The sequence below is a fragment of the Zalophus californianus genome, chromosome 4, assembly GCF_009762305.2.
Source record: "Zalophus californianus isolate mZalCal1 chromosome 4, mZalCal1.pri.v2, whole genome shotgun sequence".
NCBI classification, from domain to species: domain Eukaryota; kingdom Metazoa; phylum Chordata; class Mammalia; order Carnivora; family Otariidae; genus Zalophus; species Zalophus californianus.
In genome coordinates, this window is record NC_045598.1 from 99,729,300 (window position 1) to 99,742,269 (window position 12,970).

The window sequence follows — 12,970 nt, forward strand, 5'->3', positions numbered from 1 at the left end:
GATATAGATAGATATATAAATAAATATATAATGTATACTATATATACAATACTATAGTATATACAATTAAATATATATTTATTGCATATATATATAATTAAATATTACTCAGACATACAAAAGAATGAACTCTTGTCATTTGCAGTAACATGGATGGATCTGGAGGGTATAATGCTAAATGAAATAAGTCAGTCAGAGAAAGACAAATACCATATGATTTCACTCATATGGAGAATTTACGAAGCAAAACAAACAAAGAAAAAAGGGACAAACAAAAAAACCAGACTCTTAAATACAGAGAGCAAACTGGTGGTTGCCCAGAGGGAAGGTGGGTGGGGGGACGGGTGAAATAGGTGAAGGGGATTAAGGAGGGCACTTGTGATGAGCACTGAGAAATGTATAGAATAGTTGAATCATTATATTTTACAGCTGAAACTAACATAACACTGTATGTTAATTATACTTCAGTTAAAAAAATAAATACCTACTATGTGGCAGATACTGTGTAGGTTCTAGGAAAACAAAAATGAACAAGAGAAAATTTTCTTTTAAGATCTGATTAAGATTTTTATAGATCATCCTGGATTCAGAGACATATCCTAAGAAGACGAAATTGATGGAGTATCTGATACATAGAATGGGTTGGGCAAGAGCAGAAGTGGGGGTTGATGATTAGGAGGATCCTGCGGCAGAACAACAGGATGGTAGCTGGGCTGACGTAGCAACAGTGGAGATGGTGAGGAGCTTTGATGGCATCCAAACGTGATGATGGATCAGACATGCAGGACACAGGAAAAGCTGAGATAAAGGATGACTCTTAGCCTTTTGGCTTGAAGGTGATACTTTCTGAGATGGATGAGGAGAGAAACATGCTTAGGTGGGAAAATTATGAGCTTCATCTGAGATACTGAAGCTGAGATGCCTGTCAGAAATTCAAGTGGAACTTGGAGTTAGGTATTCTAGTGTGGAACACAAGAGAGATATCATTTGGAAGATAAAATTTTAGGAGTCATTAGCATTAGGTCATATATATAGATGAAGTCATCACAAGAATGTTTACAGTAGAGAGAAGATGGTTCAGGGCTGAGACTCCAGGCATTTCAATATTTAGACGTTAGGTCCACAAAATTTCAAACAGAGCACTGAGGAGAAGTATAGTATGACATCTTGGAAACTGAGAGTGAGGAGTATTTCACAGTGAAGTGACCAGCTCTGTGATGTTGTTAAAAGGTCAAGGAAGATGAAGAAAGATAAATGTCCATTAGATCTGGCAGGACAGGGATCATGAAGCTTCATGGAATGGTGAGGACAGAGCCAAGTTGAAAAAAAATAAAGTCTGAAATAAATGTCCAGTTAAAGATGAAAGATTAAACACATGTGCTTCTTGACACCTCACTAAAAGAACAGTAAAATTTTGGGGTTTTAATATCACAAAATTGAGGGTCACAGGAGAGGAGACAAAGATAACAACACTTTAGAAGCTGGAAAGCGGAAGGATAAGGGATAACTGACAGCAGACATAGAAAACCAAATTCTAAGGTTAATTTCTCAGAGGTCAGAAGTAAACTTATTTGTGCGCAGAAGTGCAGAAAGACTCAAGAAATGGCAGTATTAGGTACCTCTGAGAGTGGGGAGAAAGTGGCACTGAAAATAGGAAGATTAAAATATTTTTAAGAAGCTATTATGGCTCCCAGAAGCCCCTGATGATTCTGAGCAATGGGCTGCCCATCTCCCCCGTTAGCAGACAAAGGGAGGATTATTACCTACAGAATGATGCAGTGAATTCGAAGAAGGGGACCCTAGGCACTGCCAAGGGAGAGAAAAAAAAAGAATTTCATAAAAGTATAAATTTTGATGTCCAAGAAGTATAAGGTGACCCACGTGTGTAATTCTAAATTTTATAGTAGTCACACCTCAAAAGTAAAAAGAAACAGGTAAAGTTAATTTTAAAAATAAATTTTATTTAACCCAATCTGTCAAAAATATTATCATTTCAATATGTAATCAATATAAAAATTGTTAATGAGATATATCACCTTTTTTCATATTAAATCTTTGAAATTTGGTATATATACTTATACCAAGTATATAGTATATACATTATAATATATACGATAAGTTATATGTACTATATTATATAAGTTATATATATAGTATAGCAAACTTACGGAGCATCTCAATTTGGACCAACTACATTTCAAGTACTTGGAAGCTACATGTGACTAGTGGTTATCACATTGAACTACGTAGATCTAGAGGTTGAATGTTAAGGAGCCTAACTGCCTTCCCCCCGCCGCCACAGCTCACAAATCCCTGATAGAAAAATTATGTCTCTCAGTTAGGATTTTAGGATTTTTTTTTCCCTGGAGAACCTAAATGGGTTAAGAGTACAGACTAATATACCAACACTGATGGGTCTCCCAAGGAAACCACCCAGCCAAATATCCCAAAATGAAATCCATTTATTGACAAATAAATGGCCCTGAGCTCATGCAGCACTTCCTATGATATTTTTAGTGTCTCATTATTAACATGAACAAAAGGGCAAATGTCATTAGGTATTACTCTCTAATATGAAAAATGAAGACCCCCCAAAAAAACGAGAAAAAAACAAAACGAACTTGAGGAAAAAGAGACAATGCCAGGAGAAAACACTAAGTCTTCAAAGGACTTTAACATCCTCACAGAGATAAGAAAAGATATGGTATCAGGGAATGTGAACAAGATGCTATAAAAAGGTAATTTGCAATTATAAATAGAACTTTAGGAAATTAACCATGATGATATCAGAAATAGAAGGCTCAGTAGAAGAACTGGGTGAAAGTTGAGCCATATCTCCAGAACAGGAAGGCAGGTATTGGAAATTAAGAGAGGGAAGGTAAGGAAATTGGAAGTTCAGTCCAGGAAGTCCAGCACTAGAATAACAGGAGGTCCAGAAAGAAAGAAGAGAAAAAATGGAAAGGAGATGATGATCAGAGAAATGACTGTAGAACATTTCCCAGAATATAAAGACAGGAGTTTCTGGATTGTACCAGGCTTACCAGTATGATACTTGAAAACAGAACCAGCAACAGGAAACCAAGAACACCGGAACAAACAGAAGATCTTAAAATCTTCCAGAAGGCAGAAAAAAAAGCAGACTCAAACAACTGATCAGGAATCAGAATTTCATTGTTTTATTTTCTCAAGGACAATCCAAGAAGCTAGAACACTACTGAGGAATGGCTACAAATTTTCAGGGAAAATGTCTTCTAACTCAGCATTTTATATAAATGTCACTCAGATGTAAGGGTAGAATTAAGATGTTCTCAAACATCCAATGCTCCCAAAATTTACCTGCCATCTATTTTATTTTTTATTTATTTTTGTTTTTTTATTTTATTATGTTATGTTAATCACCATACATTACATCTTTAGTTTTTGATGTAGTGTTCCATGATTCATTGTTTGCTTATAACACTCATTCAGTACGTGCCCTCTTTAATATCCATCACCAGGCTAACCTATCCCCCCACCCCCTCCCCTCTAGAACCCTCAGTGTGTTTCTCAAGTCCACAGTCTCTCATGGTTCATCTCCCCCTCCGATATCCCCCCCTTCATTTTTCCCTTCCTACTAGCTTCTTTTTTTTTTTTTTTTAACATATAATGTATTATTTGTTTCAGAGGTACAGGTCTGTGATTCAACAGTCTTCTACAATTCACAGTGCTCACCATAGCACATACTTTCTCCAATGTCTATCACCCAGCCACGCCATCCCTCCCACCCCCCACCACTCCAGCAACCCTGTTTGTTTCCTGAGATTAAGAATTCCTCGTATCAGTGAGATCATATGATACATGTCTTTGTCTGATTGACTTATTTCGCTCAGCATAATACCCTCCAGTGCCATCCAGGTCGTTGCAAATGGCAAGATTTCATTCCTTTTGATGGCTGCATAATATTCCATTGTATATATATACCACATCTTCTTCATCCATTCATCTGTCGATGGACATCTTGGCTCTTTCCACAGTTTGGCTATTGTGGACATTGTTGCTATAAACATCGGGGTGCACATACCCCTTCGGGTCCCTACATTTGTATCTTTGGGGGTAAATACCCAGTAGTGCAATTGCTGGGTCGTACAGTAGCTCTATTTTCAACTTTCTGAGGAGCCTCCATACTGTTTCCCAGAGTCCTGCCATCTATTTTAATTCAGGAAGCAACTAGAAGAGATAGTCCCCTACAAAAAGAGAGTAACCCAAGAAAGAAGATGACATGGGGTTCAGAAACCCGAGTATCTGGCTGGAAAGAGAGGCCAAAGCTGTGGCCAGGATGACAATAAAGGAAACTCCCAGGTCCACAGCCGCGAAGCAGGCCTGGAGGGCTAGTGGGAGTTCAGAGCATATGGGAGAGAGGTGGCTTAGACAGTAAAACTGATAGAATGCCCGTTAGGTTTGAATGTATTGAGAGGAGATTTTACTCTTTGGTAGAGAGCGTGGGGGTGAGTAATGACAAATGCGTAGTAAACTACACAAATGAAGAAAATGGGAAAACAAACTCTGGGGAAAACAAAAATTAGTATCAAAAAGGGAAATGTAATCATAGGGTATTTACATAGTTCAGCTATGAATAAATAACATTTATTCAAATGAAATATATATTGAATATTGGTCTAACCAAAAATGATGATATGGTTAACAGTGTTAGCAGATGGCAAGAAGTGCTCATGTGTGTGTATGAGTGTATGAGTGAGTGTGTACTTGTTTGCGTGTGTGTGTGTGTGTGTGTGTGTGCTGCATGGGGATTGGCAGAGCTGTTTTCTCAAGAGGGAATCAACTGATGATGATGCCCAACCAAAACTAAAACTAAACAAAATGTACTTGTTATTAGAGATAACACCAGAAATAGGTAAATAAATACCTTGAAGGTTTTTACCTCTGGAATTTAAGCATAGGGGTGGGAGAGAGCTGCTATTTTTCATAAGACTCTATATAGAGCTTTTTGGCTTTAAAAATATGTGGATGTAAAACTTTGATATTGGTAAGATTAAAACTAAAAAAGATAAAACAAAAATTAGTAAAGGTTTTTGCATAAAACATGTGAACAGAAAATGTAGGATTCCTTGTTATTTTTCATAGTGGTTAAGAGCACAAGTTCTGGGGCCAGATTTCTTGGGTTCATATCCTGCTTCTCTTACTCACCAGCCATGTGACCTTGGGCAAAAGTTACTGCTGGTCAAGTTGTCTCAGTTTCCTACTATTTACATAGTTTCTATTTTATAGGATTGTTGCAAGGATTTAATGAGCAGATGATACTTACAAGCTATCGCTAACATATGGTAAGTGCTCCATAAATGCTAGCTATTGCAGGTTCCATTGACCTGTTAACTGTATCAGGTCAACACTTTGGCACCTGGATGCCTCAGTCAGTTGGGCATCCAACTCTTGGTTTTGGCTCAGGTCATGATCTCAGGGTCCTCAGGCTCCATGCTCAGTGGGGAGTCTGCTTGAGATTCTCTCTCTCCCTCCTCCTCTGCCCCTCCCCCTGTTCTCTCTCAAATAAATAAATAAATTTTAAAAAAAAGAAAAATACTCTTAAATGCAGTGAAAACTTAATAGAAAGGATAGGCAATATGGGAAAAATAAGTTTGCTGTCCCATAATGCTTGATGTTTGTTCTTGGAAAAAATGTGCAGCAGTCATGCACATACATTTCTTCTTTTTTCTTTGGAAAATATATTTTAAGCTATTTTGGAGATTCCCTGGGCATGCATAGCTCAATTTGGGAATAAATTTCTTTTATAGCTGAAGTAAATGGGAATATTGATCAGAAAGAGATCTGAGAGAGTGACCTAGAAGTGAACTGTTCTAAATCACACCATGACTCCCCAGACCTGTCCAACCATCTCCTAGAGACTCACGGTTCATTAATACCTGAAGCAAAACTTTTGGTTTAAAATGTTCAGTGAAACTCCAGTCCATTAGACTGCGTTGTTGCGTTTTCTTTATGTCCTCTAACTCTGCTTCCACAGTCATCTTCTTGGGTTTCTAAAAAAATCACAGGAGTGCAATTTCAGCTTTAATTTGTGCAAGTCCAAATGGAGCCCTCTTGGACTCCATCAACTAACCAGCATGCACTCCATCTAATTGGGGAAATCTGCATATGTATAAATCCATATGGCAACATTTTAGGAGAACTGCTGCCAGAAAGAGTATGCCTTTGAGTTTTTTTTTTTTTTATGGGCAACATAATCTAAATATTTTTATTGTTAGGTTATACTCTTCTGAGTCCTGTTAGCAATTATAGGCAGGTTTTCTGAACTCACTTCAAGACAGCATTAGTTCTCCATGGCTGTATGGTCAGCAGGTGTTTGTGAGGTTGCCAAGCCACACTGTCTAGAGAGGAGCATGGAGCTTGGAAGTTTTGCTTAAGCCGCTAGTGAAATTAACTCCTTTTTCTCCAGTTGGAGCTAGTCTGGGTATGTCTGAGCAATCCCTTTCCTTCTCCTGCTGAACATCTCCTTTGTGTGCGTGTGTGTGTGTGTGTCTGTGTGTGTTTCTCACTCTGGGTCACAGTTTTTTCAGATCATCTTACTTGTATTTACACTTTTAGCAAAACAATTCCTTACCTTTTCAAGAGGCTCAGGCTTTGTGACTCCTTCATCTTTGATCTCATTGTTCGTGGTCTGTTCTGTAAATCAAAGACACCAACATCCAGTTGTGTTTGGGCTTTGTTCTTGCCTTTGTCAGTGCTGTGCCTTTTTGCTGCCCATATGATCTATGTTTCTGTGCTGAAAAGGTAATTCCTGAAAGGCATGTTTCATGCCTCCAAAAAGGTGTTTGTGTCAATAATTCTAAATCAGTGTCTACCTAGAAAAGTTATACTAAACCCTTTGAAAAGAACCCAGCTTCCTATATGATGCATTCCTAAATCATATCAGATATTCTGCCCTCAGACTATCTCCCTCACTTCTAAAAATGTACCTTTATGAGTTGCAAATACTCACTGATTAAACTATAGCTCTTGTGATTCTGAATCTCTCATATAGAAATGGATAAACTATATAGCATATTCCAAGTTTGACCAAAGAAATGGAGTGGGTGATGAATCTTGTGGTAACATATTTGTGATGTTACTGAATAGCTGAGCCAACTTGGTCTTTTATCACCCTTAGAACAACAGCAAATTGATCCCTACATAGTCATATATAAAATGGTTCCACCTTCACTCTCCAAACACATCCCTTCCACTCTCCTTTGCTCATTCCTCTCCAGACTCACCAGCTTGCTTGCTGTGTCTTAAAGTTTTTGCACTTGTTTTTCTTTCTTACATGCTTTGCTTTTAGATAATCACCCGGTTCAAACACTTCATCCGCATCGTTGCTAAATGTTACCTCCTTAAGAGCCTTTCTGCCTTTTACCCTGTTTTATTTTGAATCATACCATTTACTAGTGCCTGATGATATTTATTTCTTTATGTCTATCTCGCCATCTCAATGTGAATTCCTGGAGAATAAGAACTTGATCCTATTTTCCATAACTGTACCCTGAGCACCCAGCACGTGGAAGGGATTCAGTACATTTTGTTTTGCTCGAGTGAGGAAAATCTACATCACATAATAAAACTGGAAATGTATGGAAAGCTAGAGAGAGAGAGCAGAAGTGTGGAAGAAATGCAAAACAAAAGCTTGTTTTAGGGTAAGCGTTAGATTCAACTTCATTCTGTGGCAAAGAGAACCATATCTGCACTTCTAGAGGGTGTAGTTAATTGTGTCTACCAAGGATAGGCCAATGTTTTTCTTTCTTTTAGGAGCATAGCTAGTTATATTTTCGCTACTAGTTTCATCTTGCCTTGGGCTGGTGAAGGTGACGGTAAGAATGTTCCATTTTGATTTACAGGAAAACTATAAAGTCAATTCAGTTCAGTATTTATATAAATATATCTACTCAAGAGAAAACTCAGGCCAACTATAACTCTAAATAGACCATGATGTCCCATGTGTCCTTGAAGCAACTGATATGAAATCTGTGGAATAAAAATTATTCTATTCTGTGGTCTGCCAGATTTCCGGGAGATTTGATATTCCCTCCTGTGTTTAAGGATCCAGCAGAAAAAGTCTCCAGTTTAGAAAATATGTTCTAAAAAATTGTGCATCAGTTATTTTGTCAAAGGAAAGAACATTCTAAAACTAACCTGAACTCTTCATTTAAGAGTACAGTAAAAATCATTTTTTCTTTCTTTCTGATTCTGCCTTCAACCGCATAATCCTTTGACAGTGTGATTCAGTAGTTTTTGACACATCTGGAAATGGATGCTTTCTCATCCCTTTGAAAAACAGCTTTCCTAATCTGTTTTACTTTAGAGATAACAAGATCCCTCTGCAAAGCAGTTACTTTATTAAAAAAACACCCAACAAGCATAAAGGGCACATCTAAACCTATAGCCTCACGGTTATCAACTCTCAGGTTTTTCATAAATATCCAATAGGCCCTGTCAAGTTCAAAAACAGTCTCAGATGGAAATCCAGTGTTTGGTTAAGAAAAGCACAAATATTCAGTCCTTCACATCCAGGAACAGGTTTTTATGTGTATTTGATGCTAAGATGGTTGTGCAGGAAATACATGGACAAGTTTTGCTTTGCTTAAAATGATTTCAAGGGGCTGCTTTAGAAATATGATTCAGAGTTAGGGGGAAAATGCAAGATCAACAACAACAAATTTCCTTAGATGTTAACAGCCACAGTGAAACACCAAGTCTCAGCCACCCTCCCCTGTCCAGTCGTAAGAGTTCCTTGATGTGGATCAACATACATCAGATAGGATCCCTTATTGGTTGTGGGGACTTAGTTCTCAAGATTGCTCAGCCTCTAGGATATACTATCCATTATAGCATTTTTAGCCCTGACAACTTAAGAGTTGCTCTAGTCATCTATTTTCCACCAGGATCTGGAATGCCAATTTACATGGTTTGACCACCAGGTGGCAAAAGTTGTCTGAGGAAAACTATACACCAGTTGCTCTGAAGAAAAAAACAAAATACAAAGAAAAAAACCTCAGGCCTTATATCTCTCCTGGCTTATTCTGGATCCACATGAACACAAAGTGACTTCTTTGTCATATATTTACATTCCTACAGGATGCATAATGGCATAACATCCCAGGTTGACTTATTTGGCTTAATTATTTTTGTGAGCTTGGCTAATAGGTAAGGGACTTAGAGAAATAGGGAACCAACCCTTTTGGTAGCAAAATCAGGTTAAGTATCAGCATGAAGAAGAGACTATGAGTATGACTAAACCACTAGACAAGGAATTTCTGGAGCTGAGGAAGCACAAGACAGTGGAGGAAGCATTGGTTTGGAGTTAGCTCTCTGTTGGAATCCTGACTTCCTACTTGTATGTAGTTGAACAAGTTGCTTAACCCTTCTGAGTCTTCAACTCCTCATCTTTAGAATTAGGACGATAGCATCTTATTCACAGACTTGAGGTTTATATCAAATACTAGTTAATATATGTAAAATGTCTTAGCAGAGTGCTTGGAATATAGCAGGACAATATTTAAAAAAATGTTATCTCCTTCTCTCTGTCCTCCTCACCCTCCGTTATCTGCTCTACTAAGCAAGCAGATTTTCCCTAATTCTACTCCATCAATGACTTTCTCTTTTATCATCATCTAAATTAATGAAAATGGCAAGATGACCATTCAGTCAATACTGACTTAATAACTGTTCTCTTGTGCCACAGACCACTTACTCTTGTTTAATGCTTTTAAAAATTATAAATTATAACACATATGGAGAAGTACATAGACTATAAATGCTTAGTTTAATGGATAATGGGAAAGAAAAGACCCAGCACTGCAGACATCTTATGTGTGTCCTTTCATAACCATGACTTCCTTGTGAAACTATCATATTAATCCTGATGTCTTTGTGTGGATTATTTTGGGCTTTCTACATTTACAATATTTACAAATATTTCTTCCTTTTCAAACCTTACACTTTTATCTCTTTTTCTTGCCTTACTGAGTTGGCTAGCATCTCCAATGTAATATTGAATACAAGTGTTTATAGTAGATAGCTTCCTGGAGTTGAGGGAAATCTTTCAACTTTTCATCTTGATATGTAATGTTTGTTGTAGTAACTTAAGAATAAACCTTATAAGGTAGAGAATTTTCCTTCTCTTGCTAGTTTGCTAAGATTTCTTTCATAAATTGCTATAGAGTTTTAAGTGCTTTTTCTGCATCTATTGAGATGATGATATCATTTTTCTCAGTGTTAATTGATAAATTATATGGATTTTTACAAGTATGTTTTTCCTCTATTTCTGTTATAAAAACAACTTGTTTGTTATGTATTATTATCATTTTGTATATTGCTAGATCAGTTTACTTATATTTTATTCAGGATTTTTGCATCTATGTTAATGAATGAGCTTGATTTATAATTTTCTTTTGTTGTACTATCCTTGACTGTGTTATTATAAGGTTTATGCTAGCTTCGTAAAATGAGTAAGGGAGGATATCCATTTTTTATTTCTGGGAATAATTTTTAAGATTAGAATTATTTCTTTTTTTGAATTTTGGTATCACTTGTAAGAAAGATCATTTGGGTTTGGTATGTCCTATTCAGGAGGATCTTTAATTATTGATTTAATTTATTTAAATGATTACAACACTATTCATGTTTCTATTTCTTCTTGAGTCACTGTTGGTAAGATATACTTTTCTAGTAATTTGCTCATTTTATTTTAAGATTTAGTGGAATAAAGTTGTTCATATCCTCCTACTGTTTTTTACATTTCTGTAGGATCAGAGGAAAGTCTATTTCTTTATTCCTGATGATTTTTATTCCTGATATGGCTTTATTCCTAGTATGGTTATTTATCCTTCCTTTTTTTGTGGTCTGCCTTTTATTTAAAAAAATTATCAAATTTTAAAAGTCTTTTCAAAGAACCAGACTTTTGTAGTATTTGTTCTTCCTTATTACAGCTATATTTTCTTTTTTTTTTTTTTAGATTTTATTTATTTACTTGAGAGAGTGTGCGTGTGAGAGAGAGAGAGAGAGAGAGAAAGAGAAAGAGAAAGAGAAAGAGAAAGAATGAGCCAGGGGAGGGGCAGAGAAGCAGGCCCCCCACTGAGCAGGAAGCCCGATGTGGGACTCAATCCCAGGACCTTGGGATCATGACCTGAGCCGAAGGCAGATGCTTAACGAACTGAGCCACCCAGGTGCCCGCACATCTATATTTTCTATGTCAATAATTTACTTATTTTTTTCTTCCTTTCACTTTGTTTGGGTTTATTTTGTTCATCTTTATCTAAGAACTTGAGGTTGATGGTTAGCTAATTAATTTTTAGCTTTCTTTTAAAAATGTATTCATTTAAAGCTGTCAGCTGCTCTCTGAGTATCCCTTGCTTTAGTTGCATTATAGAAATTTTGATATTCAGTATTTTCATTACCATTCAACTTGAAATCTTCCCCAATTTCTATTGTGACTTTTTCTCTTTGAAAATTTGGGTATCTTCTCATTATTTTTCATAACTAATGGCCTCTATAACTTCACTGGGTTTTGAGAATATACTCTGTAGTTTTGATCCCGTGAAAATTTGCTGAGATGTGTTTTATTGGTCCAGTATACCATTAATATTTTAAAGATAAGCATACCTGTGACCTCTAAGAAGCTATAGTACTATGGAAACCTAATATAGGCATATGAATAATTATAATAAGTAGTAGGAAATGATAACTAATGCCAAAAAGGAAGCACAGATTAATTATGACCATGGGAATGCTAAGGGAGCCATTTCAAGAGGGACACATCTAACAAAGCTTTATGGAAGTGCCACTGAAATCTAATCGTAATCAAAAAGAGAACTCCAGGTGGAGGGTATTGTGGAAGAAAGACACAGAGATTGAAAACAGCAGACTGTGTAGAGGAAATAGAGCTTAATTCTGTTTGCCTAGAGCATGGCATGAGTGAGCAAAAAGGCAAAAGCAGAAAGGTTTTGGAAAAGTAATTTGGTACTACTGCAGAAGCATGTATAGCAGGCTAAAGTGTTGGGTTCTGTTAGTAGGGAGACATTGAAGGTTGTAAGCAGGAAACGAACAGCTGGATTTTGGGTAATTAATCTGATAACTGTGCATAAGATAGCTCAATAAATTTAGCCTAACAGTCTCCTATGCTTCTATACCTCCTAATATAACAAATTTATGATGGTATATTCTATAGTAAGAGTCATTACCTGAGCTATAAAGAAGAGAACGGGAATCCTTATTCTTCATTGAGCATTGATCTTCTACCAAGATCTGTAGTGGGCAGTTCACTATTTATTGCAGGTAATTTTTAATATTTTTTTCATATAATTATAATAATCCTATGAAATACTAATAAAAGTTTTAATTATGTTCACCTTACTGTACTTACTAAGGTAAAAGTGGACTAACAGGCCTTAGGATATTTTTAAAAACAAGGGCTGAAATAACAAGGACTGAATAATAACACTCAGTAGCAAAGTTTAATTTTAACTTAGATATTAAACAGTCTTCCAATTGAAATAGGGAGGCACTTAAATTTAGATAATGTTTCTTGAATCATTTTTGGGGTTAATACATCCTATAATAGTGCATACACACACACACACACACACACACACACGCACACACACACACAGTTTACTCACCTGAAGGCCCAGACTGGACCTGAGTCTTCAAACTAGTCTTCTGCTCTGACAACTGTATATTATCAGGGTCTAAGCGTTCCTTACTGTTTGGGTCAGAATGCTTCATATTATTAGAATCAGACTGACGAGCATCTGAAGGTTCTTTAGTGATCTCATCCTCTTGCACGGATGTTGACCAATTCTGATCCACAAATAAAATTCTGTCTTTGGTTTCAGTATCTAATCAGTTTGAAGAAAATCCATTATATATAATGCTAGAAAAATTGACAATCATAAAATGTAAGAATTCCTTTGATTCCCTCCATGCAGTG

The 12,970-nt window shown here is 36.5% G+C and overlaps 1 protein-coding gene across 11 annotated transcripts in view; it reads right to left on the reverse strand.

Moving 5' to 3' along the window:
- Positions 1-12,970, reverse strand: part of SPAG17 (sperm associated antigen 17) — a 237,836-nt gene that overhangs the window by 129,114 nt on the left and 95,752 nt on the right. For 10 of the 11 annotated variants that reach the window (XR_003522719.2, XM_027609149.2, XM_027609136.2 and 7 more), the window contains 3 exons: positions 12,660-12,878; positions 6,611-6,672; positions 5,916-6,029 (listed from right to left, as the gene is read on the reverse strand). Coding sequence is in view for 10 of the 11 variants with exons in the window: in XM_027609149.2 (XP_027464950.2) it covers positions 5,916-6,029; positions 6,611-6,672; positions 12,660-12,878 (395 nt within the window). In the remaining variant the exon portion in view is untranslated. The remainder of the gene's footprint in view (positions 1-5,915; positions 6,030-6,610; positions 6,673-12,659; positions 12,879-12,970) is intronic. The other variant, XM_035727150.1, reaches the window with a different exon arrangement.